The sequence below is a fragment of the Symphodus melops genome (genome assembly GCF_947650265.1).
Source record: "Symphodus melops genome assembly, chromosome: 18".
Lineage (NCBI taxonomy): Eukaryota > Metazoa > Chordata > Actinopteri > Labriformes > Labridae > Symphodus > Symphodus melops.
The window spans coordinates 1285016-1310602 of NC_136708.1; the positions used below are offsets into that span (position 1 = coordinate 1285016).

The 25587-nt window shown below is 45.1% G+C and overlaps 1 protein-coding gene across 2 annotated transcripts; it reads right to left on the minus strand.

Moving 5' to 3' along the window:
* Nucleotides 1–5705: 5705 nt before the first annotated feature.
* LOC306838907 (cell adhesion molecule CEACAM20-like) lies at nucleotides 5706–24877 on the minus strand. Of its 2 annotated transcripts, none has more exons than XM_079367325.1 (10): nucleotides 24765–24877; nucleotides 24171–24488; nucleotides 20905–21068; nucleotides 20565–20691; nucleotides 18474–18752; nucleotides 16669–16947; nucleotides 15307–15561; nucleotides 14792–14909; nucleotides 9248–9286; nucleotides 5706–8077 (listed from the first exon to the last, which is right to left on the minus strand). In XM_079367325.1, the coding sequence occupies exons 1-9, from the start codon at nucleotides 24811–24813 to the stop codon at nucleotides 9268–9270; spliced, it is 1608 nt and encodes a 535-aa protein (XP_079223451.1). In that variant the 5' UTR covers nucleotides 24814–24877; the 3' UTR covers nucleotides 5706–8077; nucleotides 9248–9267. The 2 variants fall into 2 exon arrangements, with proteins under 2 accessions (XP_079223451.1, XP_079223450.1); XM_079367324.1 differs by having other exon boundaries at nucleotides 9248–9304.
* Nucleotides 24878–25587: the final 710 nt, after the last annotated feature.

Below are 25587 nucleotides of genomic sequence, written 5' to 3' on the forward strand. Positions count from 1 at the left end.
TTCTACTTTTCTGAGCGTGCTGCTTTATCAAAAGAAGCACATTTAAAGTAATTCATGTTTTTTTTAAGTGATGAAACATGACGTAAGGGTCCGTGCTGCATTGAATTCTTGCTCCTCCTCCGTATTCATGCACTCATCCTGGAGGTTGATTTAAGGACAATAAACTATTTAATCCTTCAAGTGTCTCTCCCCTCTGACACAGAAACTGACATTTCTCTTGTAAATGACTCATCACAGAAATATTTCCAGCAATTAGTCCAACCCTGCAGCCACGGCCTCTCCCCTTCCTCCTCTCCTATCAGCTCCTCGAGGAGACGAGGAAGACGTCTCCTCTGTGACCGGAAAGATGTGACATCACACTGAAGGTGAATTCATTCAAACGCGCAGATTAGTTTGTGTGTGAGCTTTCGGGCGTCGTGTCAGGACACATCGATGTGTGACACGTAGAAAACATTTTTTAGGTATTGAAGTTTATTTATCTGCTGTTTTGCATATTTGGCTGCCGAGCTTCGTTGAGACCTGCAGACGCAGTTCTCACACTTAATAAGGCCACACATTAATAAAGAATGAAGATGTATTTATGGCCCCTCACTTCAATCACAGACGTCCAATAAAAGCTTCAAGATTTCTGCATGTTGGAGTGTTCAGAGAGAGCAGATACGTGTTTACCACTTTCACACGTTAGATTCTTTTTAAGGCTCCATACCTCTACTGAACTAACACAAACACCACGACATAACATCTGCACCTGATCTGATGGGACAAACGTGACTAAGAGTGAAATTATAAATCTTTATTTTTTTGATTCACTCTGCTGCCAGTTGTCTCTCCTAAATTAAGTTTATTTTAGTTTGGAGTTTAACTCATTCATATTTTTTTTATAACCACAGATTGAATCAGAATCCGTTTTATTGCCAAGCACATTTACATGTACGAGGAGTTTGTCTTGGTGTGTTGGTGCGAAAGAAAAAAAGAAGGCCAAAGTAACAAGTGCTTAAATAAAATGAAATAAAATATGAGAAGCAAAAAAAGTCAAATATATAGAATAATAAAAAACTCAGATCTCTTCATGATCATGACTTTTTTTGGTATCGTCACCAGTGTCATTGAATTCTGCAGAAGACAGAAGGGGTTACACAACATGGATTCTTTGAAATCATCATGTGATGTGATGATAGATACTGGAGGAGGGAGGGCTTTGCTAACAGCACAAATAAACTGAATGTTGATGTTGCTGAAAGCAGACAGCTAACACATAAAGAAACAGCAGGTAGCAACAACTCCACCTGGGAAGTGAGCACACAGAAAACATTTCCATCCATGTAAATGTCTGTACGACGTCCGTTACTGGAGGATTCCTCTAGGGGGAGCACTACATAAATCAGTCCACGGAAAACACCAAAGTACAACTGATTTGTCACCAGCTATTTTGGCACGTTGTTTGTTGCTATGCAACAACATCATAGTCATGGTCATCATGGTCTAGTAACTTTTCTTCTAAACTTTACGACATCGTTGTAGCGGCTCTCTGGTGTCTCTGATTGTTGTGTTTTCAGGTCTCATTACCAAACAACTCTACACTGCTCCTAGTGGTTAGACACGTGCTGCATCTAAGGACGGGCCCAGCCAACGCTCCAAACTGAAGCAGGATACACAAGGCTGCTCAAACGAGCAGAGAAGCAGGAACATGTGATACAACAAACGATACGACGTTTGTGTAGCAGAGCTACGCAGACGCACCAACGTAGCATGTCGGGCTCATGACGGCGTACGCCTCTGCTGTGTAGACTTCATGCAGAAGTATAAATCAGTCTGGGTCAGTAAAGGCAGATCACCTGGAGAGACCCGGGTACGTGGAGGACTTCATAAAAGCCTCAGGTCTGTTTGTCCTCTGTGAGCTTCCATACCTGTGAAACAAGAGAGGCTCTGTGTTTAAACAGTGAGTTATCAATGTGCCATCCCGCCACACAAGGCTGTTATTACTCTACTCTGTAATCACACACACACACACACACACACACACGACCTGCTGCTACAGGCCCACACACCGATGTGCTCCTGCAGTAAATAGCTCTGGTATTAGGCCACACTCTGAATCCTGATGTTACTCTTTCATACTCACAGCTTCATTCACCCTGTCTGAGTTTATGAAGCACCTCAACACAAGGGGGCGCTAACAACACTGAAAGGTGCTCTTCTTGAGGTTCTATAACCTTGCTTTAGTGTAGATTCAACACAAAGTGAGATCTGACACAAGGGTAGAAAATGACCAAGATAAACAAGAGAAGAAGAAAAACGTGAACACACTCAACATCATCCTGCATTTATTTGAATTGTAGAGAAAACAAAGACACAAACCTCTTCAATGAAACATTTTTATGAGTAAATTAAAAAGACAAAAGCAGAGTGGAAAGAATCAGATATTACACAATTGATTTAAATGTTATCTTATTGTTTGTGCACTGACAGGTATTAGATTTGTGTGGATTTTAGAATCATCCATGGTTTGTAATGTTTTCTATTATTTGCCTTAATGTGCGACTTTTTGATCCAGTAGATGTCGCCCTGGAACTCCAGCAGGAAATCAAAACAAACTGCCATGAAGCCCCGCCTCCTCCATACTGAAGTCTCCGCTCTCCTCCAGAGACACGCCTCCAACCTCACATGAAGAAGTGAAGCGCAAACTGCGGAAAAAATAGTCCTCAGCTTCACCTGTGTCCTGTATTGTTGTGTTAGCATGCTAATGTTAGCGCTCTGTGTAAACTGACACAGAATGATGTAAAAACTCTTCATCCTAATAATCAGTGAGTATGTTCTTCATCTTGACTCAAACAGCTTTTATACACAAGGGGAGGAGCCATGTAAACACAGCTCTGACAACAACACAGCCAGCAGGACTCCAGCTTCTCCCTCACTGTAGACAGTCAGGACTCACACACTCATTCACACAGGACACACTGGAGTTATGATTTACAGGATGTGTGAAATGTTGCACATTCTTCCTTTGAAGCAGTCAAACTGTGGACAGTCCCTCAGACGTTAAATGTTCAAATAAAAGTTTAGTTTTTAACCTGAACAAAGTTGAGATGTGGCTGATGGTTCTGCAGGTGAGTGTGACTCCTGTAGGGAACATGAATGTCTCCATGCAGAAGAATTTCACTCAACCCACAAACATGCATGTCCTTTTTTTTCGTAGTGAGGAACCAAACGAGAGACAGCACACATTCCTGACTAAATGCTGCAGGCGTGTTCAGACCTGTCAGCTTTACCTGATCCAACACACACAAAGAAACATGAGACGAGTGTGTGCAGGGCAGGAGGAGGGACCAGCCTCTGGTTTCATTGAGGTTTATTTGAGGCTTCTTGAGGAGGTTTTTGAACTAAAATGACTTTTGATCGCACAGTTTCACAGCTCAGAGACACTTTCCCTCGCCTGAGTGTGAAACTTAACTCTGATTTCATGGATCCAATTTCCTTCCATGGAGTCGACCTGAGGAGCAGCAGGTTTTACAACAAGGGGACTCGACATGAACCCTCCTCCTGCTCCCGTTTGGATGAACACACCACTCACTGGGCTCTCATTGGCTCTTCATTCAGTATATTAAAGTAAAAATATGACAGTGTGGTCATCATAGACATCCAAATCCATCCATCCATCCATCCATTTTCTGCCTCTTATCCGGGGCCGGGTCGCGGGGGCAGCAGTCTAAGCAGAGACACCCAGACTTCCCTCATCCAAGACACCTCCTCCAGCTCTTCCGGTGGGACCCCGAGGCGTTCCCAAGCCAGCCGAGAGACATAGTCTCTCCAGCGTGTCCTGGGTCTACCCCGAGGCCTCCTCCCGGAGGGACATGCCCGGAACACCTCCCTAGGGAGGCGTCCAAATCCATGTATCATGTCTTCTTTAATAATCGTGTAAGAATCTATGACCAGAAAATTACCAAAGAAGCTGTAATCTCACGTGTGTCACGTTTATGTCCGGTTACATCTGAGGGAGCTATTTAAAGCTGCTGACCAAACCAACGCCAACACACAGGGGAGGACGACACACACACACACACACACACCAACTAACAGTTAACACCAAGGAACCCTGATCCCCCCTCCTCATATCTGAGCACTTGGTACGATCCTCTTCCACAAAGTCAAGCTCCACCCTCATCCTTTGTATGAACCAGGAAGGAGAACACACCAGAGAGGCAACTCATAAGAAAAGAGAAATGCATTGATATAACTTCACTTGTTAAACAAACACTAATCAAAGGTTTTAATAAGTCAAACAAAGAGCCTGCGTGTGTCTGTGTCGGTGTGACCTGCAGAGTAAGAACGCTTTGACAAGTCAGAAGATTAGAAAACAAATATTAAACTATTAACCACTGAATAACTTTCATTGTAAGTTTCTGTGCCACAGTCCGCCATATTTGTAGTTTTCAGGCGCATGAGAGTGCACCAAGAACTTAAATGCTACACTTGAATTGGTTCAATACCCCTGCTCTCTTTGAGACATCTGCTGTAAACTGAATCTGATGAAGTGGGAAAGAAAACAACTATCTGCCGTGTTATTCAGGGTCGTGTGCTGGACGGGGGCGGAGCTAAGGACGCACCTTTTTTCCCGCCTAAGGAGAAGAAGCTGAAGTTCAACCAGATGGGGGAAAAAAAACCCCCAGGTAAGATTGAAGCTCCGCTCTGCTCTGTTAGCTCTCAGAGATCAGGAGTCACCTCCTCTTACCTCTGCATGTGTGTGCAGGTCAACACAAAGTCGTCTTTAATGAATGTTTGCATAGAAGGGACATCAGAATGGAGCTGACAGATATCAATAATCCACAGATTAAGTGGCTTTACATTGTGAAGACACTGGATTTATTGCTCTGTGCTGCAGGTTTTGTTTGCGTTGCTTGTCACTAAAATACGTGTTGCTAAGGCTAAATGTTAAAGGTTTGAATCTGGGCCCGAGCTCCAAAAGCTTCGGCTGATAACTGTGACACACGCCGTTATTACTGCCAGACAAGGATGGAGGATCCAGAGGTAGATTTTCCCTAATCTACAGTGTGTGTGTGTGTGTGTGTTATCAGTTTATCTGGATGTGTTCTGAAGGGCAGAGATTATTTGGAGGTTAGGATGACCCACAGGAATAAAGTGTACAGACCACACAGCTTAATCAGCCTCGTGCTTTATCATTGTGAAGATCAGTCAAAGTGTCTGACCTTAAGAGAATGAGCCTTTTACGTGTGTGTGTGTGTGTGTGTGTGTGTGTGTGTGTGTGTGCGTGTGTGTGATAAACTCTTTGTGTTTACTTACAAATACTGTACATAACATTTCAGGAGTTTTTCAGGATTTATCTGCAAGCATGAAGGCCAGAATATTATGTGTTTAAAATGTCTAACAGTGTGTGTGTGTGTGTGTGTGTGTGTGTGTTTGTGTGTGTGTGTGTGTGTGTGGTACAGCCGAGGGGTTTTTCCGGCCACACCCATGTCTACTTGATTTCACACACACACACACACACACACACACACACACACACACACACACACACACACGCACACGCACACACAGGTATGCTAACACAGAGTCTGCCAGCATTTTTTAAGCACACTCTTGCTCTGCTCAATGATTGGTCGGTTTAAAAATACACACACCCTGATTGGCTGTTTCACCTGAAGCCTCGGGGGAAACGAATCAAAAAACACAAGAAAGAGAATAAAGTTAGGAAAATATTTCCTCTTTTATAACAGTGACATCGAACTCAGATTTCATCTAGGGGACATTTATTTCATCTTTTTGAGTTTTTACAGGATGGAGACAGTTTCTGTAAACTTTAACAACAAACATTTCTGAACGAATGAATCAGAACATAACAAAATAAACCCACATATTTGAAAAAAAAAAAAAAAAGTCACATGACATAGTTTACAGCGTCTCTGTCTCTTGTTATTTACAATCAGGGCAGTTTTTGTGTCTTTTTCCAACATAGAAACGTGTCTGTTGAGGACAAAGAAAGGTCATATGTACACATTAGTATTCATACATTCTGCACTGTGTGTGATCCCAAACTGAAGACGTTAATACGTTGATAAGTCAGCTTTGAAAGAGAGTATCTTCAGGGGGAAACAAACAAACACAACGAAGGAGAATGAGATTTGGAATGATCTGCAGACCTGCTATGATCTTCAGCTCCAGTTATTTAAGATTTCTAAACAAAATAAATACTTGTCTCACTGGAGATCAGTGCATGATGAAGTCTGAGATCACATGAGGGGGGGGGCCTCAAATCTACTCGAGAAAAGCTGCATAATCTGACTAAGTTTGAATAAGTTTTCCCTCCAAAATTCATAACTGCTCACAAACACCTTCCCGCCTTTTTTCCCCGCTTTAACTTCCTTCGCTGTTTCACCTTCGTCCCCGCGTGTCGGATCATGTCCCACACAAAACATTCACCTCTTCCTCTGAGTACTCTGACACACCTCCACATGTTATTGGAGGATTCAAACAAACACTGACGAGGATCCTGGACCAGAGAGAAGGGGGGGGAAACTTATCTGACACCAATAAATACTGAGTCAAACAGAGCATCCTGGTAGCTGCAGTTAAATGAATTACTGCTCCTGAATAGCTAACGTTTAGGAAGAGTAAAAAAAGAAGTGATATCAGGTGTCATGTGATGAATAAAAAACAGTAACAGTACACTCCTAGCACAAATGTTGAGCCAGTCAAAGCTAGTCAAAGGTCAACACTGAGTCTTACAGGTCAAAGGAGTGTTTTCATCGCACCAGTATTACACAACATATTTGGTATTAATAAGACATATCTAACATGGTGGTACACTACATCATTTTGCCTTCACGTGGAATTTGTTAGCTCGTAGTTTGAGCAAGCGGCAAGGTAACTGTCAGCTCAAAGGAAAACACAACATGGACGCCAAAAGAGGAGCTAGCATGTCGGTAACATAAAGGGAATGTGGAGGGAGAAGATGATGAAACATAACATATTAAAGGCTCTGTTCAGAACTGACACTAAAGTACAGATTCAGAGCGGAGCTAGCACGGTGATGGTTTCTGAATAAGACAGCAAACGTCGTTGATGTAAAATGAAGCATTATTTATCACTTGAAGTTACTATTATCAACTCTACTCTTTTTCTACATTTTCTAAATTTGTCATGAGGCATTTGCTTGCTTTGGTTTAGCACATATAAAACAGCTGATATTAATTTAACAGTACATGAACCTGATGCATCAGAACGGCTCTAAAAAAAGATGTTTAATGAAATCAGGGGTTCCTGTGTTTGAAGCCCGGCTCACAGTTTGTGTTGGATGTTGTGAAAAGAAGGAGAGGAAAACGACTTTTGGAAAATAGAAATAAATCTGGTGACATGAGTGTGTGGTAGTGTGTGCTAAGCAAGACAAACTGAGGTATTTTAGATCAAGCCCCCCCCCCCACCCGCCCGGCACAGACGGTGAGATAAATCAAACCACAAAAACTTTGTCAGATATTTTAACCCATAGCCCTGAAAGACGACGTGTGTGGCCTCTGTGTGTGTGATCAGCCAGGCATCACGTTCATCTAATGTTCCTGTGTGTGTGTGTGTGTGTGTGTGTGTGTGTGTGTGTGTGTGTGTGTCCTACTCGGGTTTCCAGCAGGATAAAGAGAGTCAGTCTGTCAACTTCAGTTCAGGACACATCTGAGTTTTCGCTGTTTTTGGTTTCCTGAGGGAGGAGGCGCGGCGGACAAAAGGTGAAAGATTGCGAGGGTTTTTTTGTTTTTTTTTTACAACAGGGTGAAGAAGAAGAAAAGGGGCGGGGGGGAGATGGGGGGGTCATGACCTGGTGAGGGGGTATAGGTGAAGCTAAAAAAAGAAAAACCATATAAACAAAAAGATAGAACGTTGAATCAGAGTGAGATGGAAATCCAGTGTTTTAGTAGTCATCGTCCTCGTCAGCCAGAGAGAGAAGGGCATGATGGGAAATCTCTTTTGGGGTGAGGGCTTCACATGAAACCAGCTGGATCAGATTGGATGCTCCTCCTTCCTCCTGCCCAGGTGCATCATGGGTAACAAAACGCTGGGATGTTTGGGCGGGTATCTGTTGAAGCGAGAGGAACATTTGACCTTTTTAATACCAACACATTTATTTACATGGATCTAAGATGAACGAGACGCCATAACAGGAAGTGGTCAGCTCGTCTAAAGACAGAGACGCTGAGAGAGCAGCGGCCACCTGAGAGGATCTGGACTACAACAACAATGGCGGTTCGGTTTGTGTCGACATTCTCTCGAGACATTCTCTCTTTGTCATTAAGAGTCACTCGGACTAACAACTCAAATTACACTGTGCCGCTGTGTGCGTGCATCGTGTCATAACCACAGACACGATGCACGTGTCATAACCACAGACACGATGCACACACGCAGCCTCACCACTCAGTCCTGCTGAGACATCTGAACCTTTCTGCAGCTCCACAGGACCTTAAAGTCCCTGTAGAAGATGAAATCTTTGTATTTATTTGAGGACATATGCTGAGCACGCCACCGTCGCTCCCTCAGGAGTGAAGTTTGACGTCACACCTGTTTGTGTCTCCGCGTGTTTGTCGTCGGTTTGGGAGTCTCGTTCGATGAGTGACAGACATCAAAGAAAAACACATTTCACCTGTTTCCTCCAAAACACCAGAAAAGCTGCTGCAGGGCTCAGACACGCACGTGCACACACACACACACACACACACACACACACACACACACACACACACACACATGCCCACACAGGTGCAAACACCACACAAAGACTCATGTTACTTCACTTTAAATCAGCCATCTTATCTCACAGTGACTGCACACACACACACACACACACACACACACCCTCAAACACACCCTCAAACACACACACACACACACACACACACAAACACACCCTCAAACACACACACACACACACACACACACACACTTCAACATAAATTCTTAATCTCACATAGGAAGCCCTCACCCTGCAACAACCCCCCCCCCCCCACACACACACACACACACACACAGACACACACACAGATGGCTCTACGGTGCGCCTGAAGGGACATTCCTGGCAGCTCGTTTCATGCTGACAGCTCTGAGAAACGTTTGATTTTGAAGGTTTAAAGTGGAGTCCACTCTTTGTTCGTGGTAAACTCCAGCTTCACTGTTTGTTTATGTTTGACTTCTTCATTAGAATACTTCTGGTAAATAAACACTTGTGTGTGTGTGTGTGTGTTTAACTCACCAGCAGCGTGCAGGATGTCTTTAGTACGGAGACTCGACCCTGGAATCAGAAAAACCGCTGGAATCAGAAAGTTCGTGGTTTGAGAAAATATAAAGTAAGATTAAAGACAAAAACAGACATCCTGACTTTTTATCTTCAAAGAATGAAAGGACCTCACTCACAACAAACATGTCTGCTGACACACTCTCAGGGTGACCACACACACACACACACACACACACGCTGACACAGCCTTCAAACCAGGTTGTCTGATTGGATATGAAACCACAGAGGAAGAAGGTAAAAGGTCTGAAGAGCTGAGGCGTAATGGAGGGAGGAAGTGTGTGTGTGTGTGTGTAAGCAGATTGAAAAGGGAGAGAGAGAGAGAGAAGTCTTTCAGGTTTGTGTTGCAAATCCAAAATAATCTCTTCTCATGTTTACATTTCAATCTAAATTAAAGCTGATTATTCAGCAGACAATAATCCCACGTGTCCTCAGTGAGAGGAAGGTTTTCATTCGAGGGAATAAAAGCACCTTTGAGTGCTGTTAAAATGTAGGATGAGTTTGAGTCCTTCAGTCGTCTCATGACCGGTTTGAATATATTCAGGTTCATGATTTCTGAGGCGTACTTTAAATGCTTCTTCATGCTTTTTGGAGGTGTTGAATAAAGCAGTGTAATCTGTCAGACTGTACAGAGATTAACGTGTGGATTCAAATGTTTGAGCTGCTCCTGAAACGCTGCGAGGAGCTTTCAGGGAGTCAGGCAGCGACGTCCGAGCAAACAGCAGCCCCACAACGTCTCCCTGAATCTTATCACAGAAACTCTGATACTGTTTATGAGCCGCAGATAAGAGCAGCAGGCCAAACACCAGGAGAGAGGGAAGAAGAGGTCAGACTGGATGTGAAAACCTCCCTGTGGCTGTTGAGCCCAGCTTCAGTCCGTTTACACAGCGGCAAAGAAGAGAGAGCTGAGAGGCTCCGTCTGCTCGCTGCTGTTTGTTTGTTAGTTTGCCTGCAGTCCGTGTGAAACAAACAGGAAGCTGAAAGTGTAACACCAAGACTCCACACCAAATTCACTTCAAGACACCTGTCACTGTATTCTTTGTAGAAATGTGCCTTTGCAGCAGCGACGACACTCGTTTCAGTGATGGTGCAGCACGACACACAGGAGCGAGCGAGAGACGATCCGAGGGGACGGAAGAGAAGAAGCCTCTCGGGGGGGTTGAATTCGTGGACGGACACTCGGAACAGGTCGATAAATCAAAAGTTTTACAAGAGGAGAAAGGGCTGGAGAGAGAGAGAGAAGGTGAGCAGCAGAGGACGAGTGCAGACATGACGCTGGCATTCCTGAAATTCTCTCTGACAGTGCGGCCTCGCCCCGACCAGGAGATCAGACCGAACGGGACGGAGGCCGAGATGGATCAGCTCCTTCCTCCTCACCTTCTTTGATTTTCCTTCCTTCAGAGAAATTCTCAAAGCTCTGAGCCGGAATACTCTCTGTGTTATTAGTCACATGTTTCAACATCAGGAACGTTTTAGTTAAGTTCCTTCCTGAGTTTAAGATCAACTCATCAAGCAGCAGCAAAGCGTTCCTCTCTTCATGCAGAGAACTTCTGTTCCCGTGCAGCTGAGAACGTTTGGCAGGAGACGTCGAGGCTGTAAAAATCCAACGACAGCGTGTAATTATGAGCGCGGGGTGTGACGCGCTCATAACCCTAATCCTAACCCTCGTTTTTGATGGCAGCATGAAGACGAGGAGCTGGAGGGAGGGAGGGAGGGATGAAGACGAGGGTTTCATTTTGTCCCACTTCAAATGTTTTGGAGAGAATTTGCTGCCTTCTTTTAAAAGATCTGAATATCAATGTGTGAGTGGATGTGAAAGGCCCGCCCTGACGTCTCTCAGCACACACACACGCGTCTCTCAGCACACACACACACGTCTCTCAGCACACACACACACGTCTCTCAGCACACACACACGTCTCTCAGCACACACACACACACGTCTCTCAGCACACACACGCGGCTCTCACACGTTCCCTGTAATGACTTCATAACGAAGCGAGTGTGTTTTAATGACTGAACCTGATTACAGGCTGAAGGCATCTCTGCGCTGTCTCAACATTAAATCTGAAGTTTGCATGTTCATGTGTGAACACGGACCCTCGGAGTCATGTGACCAAGACAAGGAGACAGACAGCAGCGGGGTCGCCGGTTCGACCAGTTTCTCTGATGTGATGTGTAAACCTTCAAAGATGAAAAATGAATGCTGAACCTCAAAGACTTCCGGTCTGGAGATCAGGGCCTCCGAGAGTCTGAGGACGTCTGCACCTCTGTGCAACGACAGCATGCACTGTGATCACGTTACAGCACCTGATCTGCACGCGCTGAAAGACGACGTGAGGCTCGATGAAAGCGTTTTGTTTCTCAACGAAAATGATCCTTTTACAAGTTTAAAAACACTGATGTCACAGTCCTCTGACTGTCGGTCCTCAATTAACTTCAATACAATCAAAGCCTCAAAACACCGTCCCCTCTCCCAGCAAGGAGCCAGAGGAGGCGGGACTTCCGGCCTGTGATTGACAGCTGAGAACAAAGGAATGCAGTCAGACTGTTTTCAAAACACCGAAACCCACACGGACAAACTCAATCCTGGTGACAAGGCCACGTTCACCAAGAAGGGGAGAGAGAGTGTGTGTGTGTGTGTGTGTGTGTGTGTGTGTGTTACATTTGAAACTTAACCAGCAGAACTGAGAACCTGAAGATACAAACTACTTCTTTACATTTTGCTCAGTTCCTGTGTTTGGCACGGACTCAGCCTGTTGGCTAAATAACTGAAGCCAAAATCTTAAACCTGCATTCCTTCTAATGTCCAGCAGGGGGCGACTCCACCAGTTTCTAAAGTGTTCGTTACAACAGCGAGATGTTCATGAAGGAAACGATGAGACTTCATGGCGAGGTTACCTTCAACTGACGAGTCGTTATCCATGACTGTCTGCACGCCACCTCTACCGTCTCTACAGACTGTCTGCACGCCACCTCTACAGACTGTCTGCACGCCACCTCTACAGACTGTCTGCACGCCACCTCTACAGACTGTCTGCACGCCACCTCTACCGTCTCTACAGACTGTCTGCACGCCACCTCTACAGACTGTCTGCACGCCACCTCTACAGACTGTCTGCACGCCACCTCTACCGTCTCTACAGACTGTCTGCACGCCACATCTACCGTCTCTACAGACTGTCTGCACGCCACCTCTACAGACTGTCTGCACGCCACCTCTACCGTCTCTACAGACTGTCTGCACGCCACCTCTACCGTCTCTACAGACTGTCTGCACGCCACCTCTACCGTCTCTACAGACTGTCTGCACGCCACCTCTTCAGCCTGACAGGCTGCGTGTGATGGTTTGTTGTCTCGTTCTGATGGATTCTGCAGAATATCTTAGTCGAAGACTTTCAGGCAGTCGAGTTAACGTGAATCTTGTTCAAATGGTTTTTGGGGCTTCACCACACAAGGAGCGAGCGAGCTGAACGAGTCGTCTCTTCTTCTTCTCTTTGAGAAAATAACTTCAGGAATAAATTCAGCTCCTGACTGGGATGTTTCTCTTTAACCCTGTCAGGTCATGCAGTGCGGCGTTTTATTTTCTCAGACACGGATGGTTTCAAACGGTTGGTTTGACTTCCTGTCTGCACCTGCACGAGCTGCTCAGTCTGCTGATACCTGTGTGTTATCCAGCTCATCCACTGCTGCTGGGAGATTATCAGAGGAAGACATCTTGATTTGTGAATGCATGCGTGCTCCTCTCCCATGCCCCCATTCAGCAGGTGTGTGTGTGTGTGTGTGTGTGTGTGTGTGTGTGTGTGCGTGTGTGTGTGTGTTATTCTACCCTGCAGAGAACCGGTTTCAGTTTAACACCTTCAGGACAGGTACATTGTTGTGCAGTGAGCTCATTTTTCCGTCTTCAGCTTCTCCTGCCTCGTTACAGATTCACTGTTATGAAACTGAAGAGCTGCATGGATTTATTCAGAAAATAAAAAAACAACTCCACGTTGTCCCGCAAGTCTCCGTTATTCAAGCAGAAAACGTCTGCTGGCTGCAGATGCTTAGCAAAGGTAATGTCACGCTTTCCTTCGTCAGTTAATGAAGATGTTCAAACGTGTGGTTGTGTAATAATCAGGCTGTGATGATAGAAGCAGGACGAAGACGATGAAGCTTTTTTAAAATTAAGAGAGAAAATGTTGGCGAAAGCTGTCGTCCGTCTGAAGGTGTCTGAACTCTGAGTTTGAAGAAATCTAAAAAGATCTCCACCTGCTGTTCCAGCGTGTGTGTCTGTGTCTATCTGAGCGTCTCTGCCCGAAGGTTATCTGAAGGTTATCACTGAAAAACATTTGACTTTTCTTTAAAGTCCTGTCTTCAAGGTCAGCTCCTTTTAACTGAGCTCGAGCTGCGTTAAAGAGATCAGACTGAATCTGCAGGATGGAGATAACTTCAGGAGGAATGCTCCGGATGTTCTCCCGACCTGGCTGTTCACACCTCACAGCAGGAAGTCTTTCTATCAGTGCTCCCTGTAGCTGAACACAATCTCAATGAGCTCCCAAACTGTCGCATCAGGTCAAAGTCTGGACCCTTCAGCCCCGCCTCCACCAATAACGCCAACACGCAGGCCGACGCAGAACAAAGGCGTGCTTCAGTCAGTGTTGACATGTTCTACAACAACGATGGCGCTGATGTAGATAAACGACAGAGGAGAGACACTTCAATCATCCTGAGGCCCCGCGGCCAAGAGAGCCGCCTCCGCCTGACCCCACGATGACCTCTGACGCATCATGTGACCGTCCGGCCCAGAGAGCGCTCAGCCTCAACCATGACCAGAGTTTGTTCAAGGAGGGTCCGAGAGGAGGGGCGGGGTTTAAGCTGCAGGGTGTCCTGTATTTGTTCAAGCTTGGTTGAGGTTCCTGAACACACAGACTGAGACGGCGGCAAAGTTTGAGTGTAGAGCTGCGTCTGTCACTGACTCGCGTGTTTGTTCTTTGTTTCAGGAGTGCAGCTTCCTGTTGCGCGGCTTCACGCGGTGTTCAAATCGGACAGGATGAGGCATTAGAGAGTTTTCAGATGAGTGTGGCGTTCAGGGGTTTAGAGACCTCCCAACCCACGCTGGTAGAACTTGCTACTGTAGAGGATACGTCGGGACATTTCAGGGTCAACGTTTGTCTCATTTATTATTTTCTATAATGGCGCCCTGGTGTGTGTGTGTGTGTGTGTACGCGTCTGACATGTTGCAAGACGTCAGGGCGTGAGAGGAATGAGGAGAATTTCATGACTGACATGACTGAATAAGCACGTCGACACAGAAAAATGACAGACATGCTCCAAACAGAGCAAAACAGACGCAATGAAAGAGGGTCTGAAAACACACACACACACACACACACACACACACACACACACTCATCTTGCAGGTCTTTAAATGAATGATTGAAATGCTGCAGGTTGTGTCTCTGTGAAGCTCCAGATCAGACTGCACGGTCACACCTGGACGCTGACTGTCAGAGTACTTACGGTACTTTCTGTCTGCAGTACATGATCAAACCGATGGCGGCTCCGAGAGCAATGAGGACGGCGATGACGATTCCAGCGATGGCTCCGTCTGAGAGACCTTCATCCAACGCTCCCTCCTCTGAAACAAACATTCAAAGAAGATGAACAGAGGGAATGCTTTCATGGGAAATAAATTCCAACTCAAACGTTTTCTTTGGGAAGCATCCGAATGAATCTGCAAAAATCTAAACCTTTTAAAGTTCATTGCAGAGTTGTTTCAGGCTGCGTGCTGCTACCAGCCGGGGTAGAGACATCTACCCCGGCATCATGTGTCAGACAGGAAGTGCCTCACCCTGATGCAAGTGAGTCACTTTCTTTGGAAGCGATCATTAAAAGTGAAACTGAACAAACCAACATGAACGACCACACTGCCCGCAGTCGACGCATTCACACTCAACATCAACTATCTGACATAAGACTGGGTTTCAAACTACACAGTTGTTGCATCTTTTGGGTTTTACCCTCGTCCCTCTCACCTTTGACGGACAGCTTGTGCTCGGCCTTCACGGTCTTGCCGGTAACAGCGTTGGTCGCCTCACATGTGTACATTCCTGTGTTTTTGTAGACGGCCTTCTCGATGACATAGTCGACTGTTTTGACCTTGGTCAGCGTGCCGTTGAACTTCCAGGTGAAGTTGGCGGGGGGGACGGATTCAGCTTTGCATGTAAGCTTCACGGGGTCGTTCACCTCGACCGCATTGTCACCTTCCAGCATCACCGGTTCAGGACCGTCTGGAGAGCGAGCAGAAGGAAAACAGGGAATATTATAAATACATTTATATTAGAAAAGTCAGTTCCTATGTTTTAGTGGATGAGTTAATACACTGTGTGAGATCTTGTAGTTTGTATTGTTGAATATATAAATTTCATTCACTGCTGCATAACAAGGTGATTAATGCTTTTCATGTTAGCTAACCCTATAGCTAGCATGCTAGCAAAACTAACCATTGGCATTTGGCGCCAAGGGGGGCGGGAAACATTGCCATGGTAACAGCAAGCTCCACCACTTGGAGACGTCTCTGTGAGACTTCCTGATCATGGGTAGTGTAGTTCGTGAATGATGGTTCAGGGGTCATGTTATCATTGTTAAAAAACAAAAAACTTTTCAGCTATGTAAAGGGGACGCACTGCACACTTTGTCCACAGGGGGCGCAAAAAATCCACACAAACTGAAAGATAGTCACATCTGCTGTAAAGCTGTAGTCTTTGATGTTGAAGTTATTCTGTAACATAGTTTGTCTCCCTCATCTTCTTCGACCCACTTAGAAATACGTTGTTACAGTTTTGTTAAATGATGTTTCTGAAAGTCTGAATCAGCCCTGGAGTCTTTTTAAGGATAAAAAAACCTGAGTTCATCTGATGAAGTCTTCCAACTTTTCTTTTGAACCTGACCTGTTTTCAAGATTTGCTCCAATCCTACGCTTTCCTCCTGTTGGCGCCGATGAGTCTCAGGCAAATGATGACGTTCTCAGGGGCAACTCGCACTTTAGATAGTCTAAGCAAAGTTGTGGAGCTTTATTTGCATCTTAATAATGTCCTCAGAGAGCTGCAGCTTGAAGTATTGCATGTGTTTATAGGACAGTGAGAAGGAGGATGTAGTTATATCATAATTAATGCTAACTTCGCTTTGCTAACATGGGTACAAATATTTCACTTCAGTTTGACTCTGAAGGCTTTTTACGGACTTGTGATAAGTGTGTGGTTTTATAGTGGTCATAAAAATCTATGCAACAAAAGCAAACACGCCAATAATGAGTCGTGTAAAAGCATAAACTCTGACGACACTGCTGCTCCCACTCGAGCCGCGTGCTTTAGTATCGAAGCAGGACAGGCACTCACAGTTGACCACCATCTTGTGGGAGGCTTGGCCTTTGCTGACCGGGTTGCTGAGCAGACATATGAACTCTCCGTTGTCCTCTTTCTGCAGAGGGTTGATCATCAGCGAGCTCATGTCGCTGGAGAACACGATGCGAGAGCTGGCGGTCAGCGGCTTGCCGTCTTTGGTCCAGCTCGGGCTCTTCATGCTGCCTGACTTCGCCTGGCAGCTGATGTTGGCCGTGCTGTTGCCGGCGATGAGGGTCCCAGCTGGGGCGGTGATTTTAACATCCACGATGGGCTCTGAGAAGATTAGAGAGAGAGAGGGATGTCACTTTTTAACGTCCTCCAATCCCAGCGTAGGATACTGTCGTAAGTTCACCTCATATGTTGCTGTGAAAACACGAATATGAAAATAAAAACCCAGAATCAGAAGGTATCATTTGATTTCTATTCCACTACAGGAGAGACTCAGTGCAGAATCAGCAGTAGGCCTAAGATACTATGAGAGAGAGGGTCTCTCATGTCCACACATGTCAAATCATAACGAGACTGTTTGAATCCACTGAACACCTTCAGCCTCTCAAATATTAAACACACATGCTGACTCCTCCCTCCTCCTGCTGCGTGTCATCACCCAGGAAGAAAACAAAAACGCTGCAGGGCAAAATGTAAAACCATCCTCCAAACGAGCCTGTTTCACTCACTCACACACACACACACACACACACACACACACACACCTGCACGGTAATGCAGCCAACTGCCGCCAACTGAAAAACAGCCTCCTCCAAAAACAAGAGGTGAATTCCTGCTCGGTAATTACAGACAGCACAGCCTCCCTGTGTTTCACTCGAGGTTTCGACACCTTGCAGGTAAGAACGGTGAAGAATCTGCCGAGTGTCACTACAGCCTGTTTGTGCTGAAGAGTCACAAGCAGCTTGTCTGACTAATGCGGGTCCATTTAAACGTCTCCGGCCCTCAGGGCGTGACCACGAGGAGAGAAAAGGTTTCACTCTGCTGCGCTTCAGCTTCCTGTCCATCGAGTTTCACTGAACTTGGGCTTCTTTTTAAACAATCATAATATTTTCCCCCATCAAGATGAGCTGTTAAAGGTTTTTAAAAGTTCCAGAGAGACAGGAAAAGTTTGGACGCTGCGAGAAGAGGACGACAGCAAAGGGTCGAAGTTAGAACCAAAGGCTGCTACATGAATGATAAATGGACTTCAGCAGGTCACATCACAGAGGAAGCAGTGACTCAGAGTGTCTTTCTCGAGGACACGTCGGACATGTAGCTGCAGAGGACACGACCGACAAAGCCACAGCCGCCTAATCTGCTGCTTTCATAAAATACATGTGAATGATCAACTTTTAAATAAATGTCGCTAGAAAATAACTGTGCAGTCACTTTGGAGGATCACAGAGCACAGCCGGGCCCACCATTAAAATCGACATCACTTAACCTCCACAGCACCAAACAAACAACAAGGACAGCGTTCAGAAATGAGGCCAAACAGGTTCCTAGAGTGTCATATTTTAAAAAACAACATGATGACCCGACTGGATGGAGAGCGGCAGGCAAACACAATTCATTTCAGCTTCTGTCCAGAAAAAGTGTTCAAAGATTTCCAAATGTTACGCAAATAAATCATCGTAATAATCAATCTGTTCAAACGCTCCACAGCAGCGTTCAGACAGGTCAAAGGTCACAGCCTCAAGATCAGGAACAGGGTCCGGTTTCCTGCCAGGTACGTTTACAAAAACAGGGAACATAAAAGTGGACTGAAGTCAGACTCCAGCTGGTCGTGGAGTGTCGGTCAGGTGACTCACCCATCACGGTGAAGGACACTGCAGGAGAAGCCACGGAGCGTCCTGTTTTGGCGTTGTGGGCCACACATTTGTACTCCCCAGCTTTCTTGCCTAATCCAAGTTTCTCGATCTTTGCGATGGTCAGGACAGACCCCGGGTTGTCGATCTTGTTCTTGCCGTGGTACCAGGTGAAGGTGGCGGGCGGGCTGGAGACGGCCACACAGGACAGGTTGAGGTTGGAGCCGGACATGATGTATTTGGGAACCATCGCAGGAGTGATGGTGAAGTCATCCGGTCCATCTGTGGAGATGCAACGACAGACACATCAGCAGTGCACACGCTCAAACAGTCGATGAGCTGCTGCTCTTTTCTCCCTCTCTCTCTTTTGTCCTGGTTCAAGTTCTGTTAACATGTGGATTATAATTTAACCAGAACAAACATCCAGTTTTAGAAAAGCTCCAGTAGATGGCCTCAGACTGAAACACACAGGACGTTCACATGCAGTTGGCCGTGTGTGTTGAGATCGTCCCTCTAAGTGTCTGAACACATTTCAGGGAGGATCCCTACATATCGAGCTCTCATCGCTGTCTCCAGATCCACACACACAAACTGCTCCATCTCATACTGAGCTTTTTCTTGTTTGGTTTCACACTGAAAACAAACAAACAGTCGGCTCCTCTCAGACTGCTGCTGTCGAAGCTCTCACTGTTTGTCTGTGGACACAGACAGAGAGTCCGTTAGCTAAGATGCTAATTCCTTCTGGAAGAAACCTCAGTATCAGTAGAGGAAACATCTGCATACGTGTGGTAAACAGAGACTGTAAATACGCCGTGGCTTCAGTGGGTGTGGCCTGCGGAGCTGTGCATTCTGGGAGTTGTTGTCTTTCATGAGAAGACTTTCTGCCTCGGTATAGAAGGCACCAACTTCAACACTGAGTTCACATTTCTACGACATATACTGTATGTAGTATGTCAATACAGATTCATGTTTCAGAGGGTGAAGTATCCCTTTAGCCCCGAGCTGCTTGTGAATGTGTATCACAGCAGACTCTAGCATCAGTGTGCTAATGTGAAAGTTTGACACTTTGAGTAGAAGACTAGAAAAGCACTTCACAAGCTTCAGTCCATTTCCGAACACTCAGTGTGAATCAATATCAATAACAGTCTTCCCTCTCTGATCAGCTGATTGCCTGGAATCTGCTGAGTGACTTGAAAGTGGAGGAGCTGGCGTCTTTAAGTGATTCGACAGGACGTCAATGTTTTGAGCTCCCAGACTGGACTTCAAAATGTGTAACTTGTGTGTTTGCGCTGTAGACGTTAAAGAAGAAAAAAAAAATCAGGAGTGCGCACACATGTTGTTGTTGCTGTTGTTTCCTAGCATGAAGTCTTCCCTGACTCCAGCATGAGTCCAGATGAGCAGAAGCTGTGAGCGCTGCTTTAATTAATAACAGGGTTAACCAGCGGTCGGTGCGGTCTTCCTGCCTTTCAGGTTAGTCATGAGGAAGGAGTGGAAGTGTGGGCTGCTGTGTACACACTGGGCTTTAAGTGCAAACACACACCACCATCTAAAACGCACAAGTCACACGGCGGCAAGACGACCAGTTTACGCTCCAGTGTTTTCAGGAACCTGAATGTTCCAGAAGTGGAGGAAGCATCGTGAGGTTTCAAAAGTATCTGTGCACACAGAGCTGCATCGAGGGACACTGTCCCCGGCAGAGAAGCAGCAGTGAAACTGCGTGTGTGTGTCGGGGTGTGAGGAGTGACACACACTGACTAACGTCTGGACTTTGTTGTCCAACAGGTGTGGAGCTTCAAGAAACACACATGTCAAACAATACCAGAGTTAAACCCTTAAGTAAAGAAAGGAGCAAAGTCACAGCGGTGGTAACAATGGACGGCTCAGTAAAACCATCTGAATCATTCATCTGCGTCTGCTTTGAATGACTGAGAACATGGATTACTCAACAGGCGCAGGTTTCATCATTTTATTGTCAAGTCACTTTTTGGAGAAGTGCGTCACATCCCTGTGCAACCCGTGGAAGGAAGTTGTGAAATGGGCTAAAATGGCGTTCACCCGGCTGAGGCGTGGGACGAGTGTGGGAGGTGTACTCACAGTGCACTGGGAGTTTGAAGGGGTCGCTCTTCTCCGTCTCCAGATTGTTGGCAGCTGAACAGACGATGGGACCAACGAGGTCCGACCTCAGAACTCCTACGATGGTCAGCTTAGTGGACAGCTCCTCCTGAGAGCAGACAGCGAACAGATGCAAATAGAAAATAATAAATATGAGAATATTAGGAATATGAGTCTCCATCGGCTTATTTTCAAAAAAGAAATTCATCGTGAAACAAATCACAAAGACACACAAATGAATAAATGATCAAAACATCATCGTCTGTAAACTGTTACATTGATGTTTGTTAAATAGAATCTGGAAAAAAATGCAGTGACTGACATCTTTAATTGTAATCCGTTTGCCGTCGCCCACGATGGGCTTGGTCCCGTTGAGCCAGGTGAACTTGATGAAGGAGCCTGTCGCCGTGCAGGTCAGGACCACGGTGCTGTTGAGCTCGATGGCCTCGGGCACGTCGGACTTGATGGCCACAGTGCTCACGGGCTCTGCAGGAGGAGACGAGGGGGGTTCAGAGTTAGTCACAGATAACGTGTGTATAAATATGTCCAGCTGCACAATGAAACTTAAAAACAGGTGAAGCAGGGCACATCCTCTGTACCAGCTGATAAAAGCTTTTAATATCGTCAACGGCAACAGACCTTCATGAAAGTTGATGCAAATAACAGGCCAAAAAGAAAGTTAACCATCAGAATCATATGACTCATTTTAAATAGTTCATGACATCACAAAGGGCAGTAGCCCCTCCCCCAGGTGGGTGACACTCCCACAGCTAGGTGTTTGTTCTGCCCTCTGAGTCTGCCTTCTCACCGTAAACAATAGGACATGGAGCCAGAAAGCAGCGAGTACACACGAGCCCTTCCAGAGAGGGGGCGTGGTCAGACACAGCTCATTTACATATTTAAAGCTACAGATACAGAAACAGCCTGTTCTGAGCAGGGCTGAAATAGAGGGGTTTATAGACATGATCAAATACAGGATCAGAGTGGATTTACAACAACACACTTCACACACATGATGAAGAGGAGCGAGGACACTTATTAATTTCCATCTAATTATATTGGAGAGTGTTTTTCAGGTTAATTAAAGTACAGTATGTCAAATTCACCGTTACGTCGCTCTCATTTTAAACAATAAGAAAAGATGGGGTCGAGCCTGGCGGGGTATCAGGGGAGGGATTCTCTTTGAATACGAATATAATTGACGTTTTTATCACAGCAGCACATACAGCTGCTCCTGCTAGCTAATGCATCGCTCTGTGATGTAACATCCGGTGTTTCCTTGACAACGATCAAGATTTCATGTCTGTCATGGTTGCCGCCTACATGACACGTGCTGTTAAAAATAAAAGTTATGGATTTCTCTGGGTTTAGTTCATTTTTTATTTAAGTTAGATATTTCAGTTTAAACATTAGCATGCAATTCTGCATACTGTACCTTTAAAGTTATTTGTGAAATCTTCTCTATTATCACACATGAAGGGGAGATCATTTAATAACCTGCTCGCCCAGGCCGGTTTTCTCTCACTCTAAATTCAACATCTGAACAGAATAAAAGCAGCAGTGAAGATCGGAGCAACCAGACCTGCTGGACTCGTTTTTAATAATCCTGGGGCTCCGTTTCTGAATGATGATTAGGCAACTGTAGGTGTGTGAGAACAAGCCGAAGGAGTGGAAACCAGTTCTGACAGCTCGGCTCATCCATTCACTTCACACAGAAGATACTGTCCTATAGGGAACACTTCTCTCACTTTGACTTGGATAACTTTCCGGTAAAGTCAAACGATGGTCAAAGACCACACCAGCTGAGACCAGAGGGCACCGGGACCGAGACATTCAGGGATCCAGACCAAGACCATCATAAATATCACTGAAAGAACATTATCTTGTGTGCAGGGGGCGGGGCACTAACAACAGGAAGGTTGAGGCCAGATAAAAATCAAACTTTAAATGAACTGAAGTTATGGTTCTTTAAGAAAAAAAGTCCTTTTAATCACAGTAATGACGTGGAGGAAAAGCCGTCAAACAAAAATCTTCTTTTTAATGGGGGGGGGTCCGCTGGTCTATGGCTGCCTCAAACAGTGAGTAATGAGTTGTTTAAATGGTTAGTCTAGATGCAGCACAAAACCCTGTTACACAAACAAACAGCAGACAGCAGAGGACTCAATGCAAGGTAAAAAAAAAAAACAGTCTGGTGTAGCGACTCGTTCCGCTTCGAGGATCATCTTCCTTCAACAAAAAGCTCCATCTCTGCAACTTTTCTTTTTCATTTCCATTTCAATCCCAAAAAGGCAAAAATGACAAGAATCTCACTTGAGGTCTGAGGACAAGACAAAACATAGAAAGACACTGGGGGCTCTGTTTTTAGTCGTTAAACGTTTGTCATGCTGGCTCCATGCAAACATTACACTATAAACTGACTTCTTACAGTTTGTATCATGAAAGAAACTTTGACTGCAGAGTCTTTATTCAGTGCACAGAGCTGTGTAAGAAAGGCATGTGTAATATAAAAATAAAATATAAAAAAACGTTGTATTGATTCATCACTAAATGTTTTCAACAACAAACAGAATGACAAGTCTTTGCTGTTGGATTTGTAGCTTTTCTCGATCTCTGGTGAGTTTGAGTTTTTACAGCTGAAGGATTTTTTAAAAAGTCAGTTAAAGGGATATGTTACTGTTAGAATGAATCTTTGGGGCGTATATTCTGAACTTCCGGTCTAAATTAAAAAAAACAAAAAAAAAACTCCATAAACATGCAACATGTTGAGTCATCAGACACTGAATATTCCCAGACTGTTAGAACAATGAGGTCAAAGCGTTGAAAGAAGAGCACATCGACACCTTGACCTATAAAGCAAACACACCCGCTGACACCAGGAGGTGAAGAGCCACACCCTCAACAGACCGTGAGGGAGCTGTTCTACCTGGAGCTGTCACACTCCTCAGCAGGAGAGCCACAAAGATAGGCTCCATACCTTTGAGAAATGATCATCCTGCACCATAATCAGCTCAGGGTGTCATCAGTCCACACGTCCGAAGAACAAACACATCGTGCTTAGAACAAATGTTTGAGCTGTAGGGAAAGGTGTGCATGGCTTTCCTCCATGAAGTAGAGCCTAGTAGATCTCAAGCGGGGCCTTCATCGTGGTTGCTAAGCGACGAATAAATAGCAGTGGCGCAGGGATACCAACTCGACAGGTGTGGCTCGGCCTCCGACGCTCACCTAACTGTTTCAGAAAATCCACCATAGCAGACGGAAGCAGCGTGATCCGGATCCGTAAAGCTGCTGATCTGTTCGGCCTATTTCTGACGAAGAGGAGTCTGACAGGCATCACTTCAAAACCACCTCACCTTGTTGGACCGGATCACTACATAGACCGAACTTTTTGCGGTTCTAAAAGTCATGATGAGCATAAACATTAAGATTTGCTCATGTTTATAGGCTTTCAAAAACTTATTTTTCAAACAACCTCGCCTTGTTTAAAAGAAGTTTAAGAACAACCACACTGCTGAATTGAACACAACATTGATTATTTGATTCTACACCCTTAAGGTTCGTTTAGAAGAAGTTAAAAAAAAAAAAACTCACCCAGGACTCGGAGCATGATCCGATCGGATGTCGTTGTTCCATCACTTTCAATGATGTTGATGTTGTAATCACCGCTGTCCTCCGATTTGAGGGACGTCAGGGTCAGGTCTCCGTTGGTCGCGTTAACAGACGCCCTCCCCTTGTACGTGTCGCTCATCTTCACCCCTGACGTACTCACGGTGAGGATGTTGTTTTCTTCGAAACTCCAGGTTATAAAAGCATAGCTTGGTTTTTGAACCAGTGTTTTTAGAGTCACATTTTTCCCCAAAACGGCTTCCACCGGACCATCCGGCAGTATCGGCTTCTGCGCACGGCATCCTGCGGGGAAGAAACACGGGTCAGAAGGATCAAGTCAGACCTGAGCTGCTCAAACAGAAAGCCTACAATAAGAATAAACTTCAACTTCTTCCATCACAATCCTATTTTCTTTGGATGACTTTCTTGATGGTGTTGAACAAGAATTCAAACGCAAAAGAAGAAAAAAAAAACGCAGCAAGGATTTCAAGTAAATAAAAATGTGGAATCATTCATTATTTACTTGAAATCCGGTCTAAACTTTACTCTGGCACACTGGGAGAATTAATTTCACCTTACCGATAAAAGAGAGCAGAAAGAGAAGCGACTTCAAGGCGAACAGATCCATCCCGGACGGTTCAAGTCTTTCCAACAGAGACACGGAGACGAAAATGAGCCAGGAGTACCTGCTGCTTTTAGAGGGACACACCCAGACATGGTGAGCACATAGAGAGAGAGGGGGGGGGGGGGGGGGGGGGGGGGGGATGAGTCTCAATGAATCACTTACAACATATTGACCTCAGTCACTCAATACACTGTAAGAATAATTCCAACCACAGACTACTTTAAACAACTACTTCCTAAATGAACTAAATGTGTAGCATGTAACAAGACAAATAAAAGTATTTAGTAAAGCATTAATTTAACATAGTTTAACTTCTTGAGTGTTTTGCTTTAATCAGAAGTTACTAATTCTGTTACAATAATTTTAGACATAAAACAGGGAAAGGTGAAAAGGTGAACATATTGTCAAAGGGAAATTATTTCTTCAAGGGTCTCCTCCTTTCAGTCCTCCTCATTGCTGTCCAGTTCATCAGGTCCTCCAGTTTCTGTCAAGTGAAGTGAGAGGCAGCTGCCACCTGGTGGACATGTGGGGAAGTTTGAAAGATAGTTTTAATTCAAAGCATTTGTAATATCTTAAACCATTATAATTAATTTGTTGGTAGTAACTCTTGATATAAAGTAGATTTTTTTCCCGGAGTAGATATATGGGCATTAGACCAGGGGTTCCTTAAACTTTTCTAGAACATACCCCTTTCAGGTCAGACATTTTTCCAAGGACCCCCTCATTATTGTAACGTTGATAAGCATAAATCTATTAATTAATGTACTGTGTAGTAAT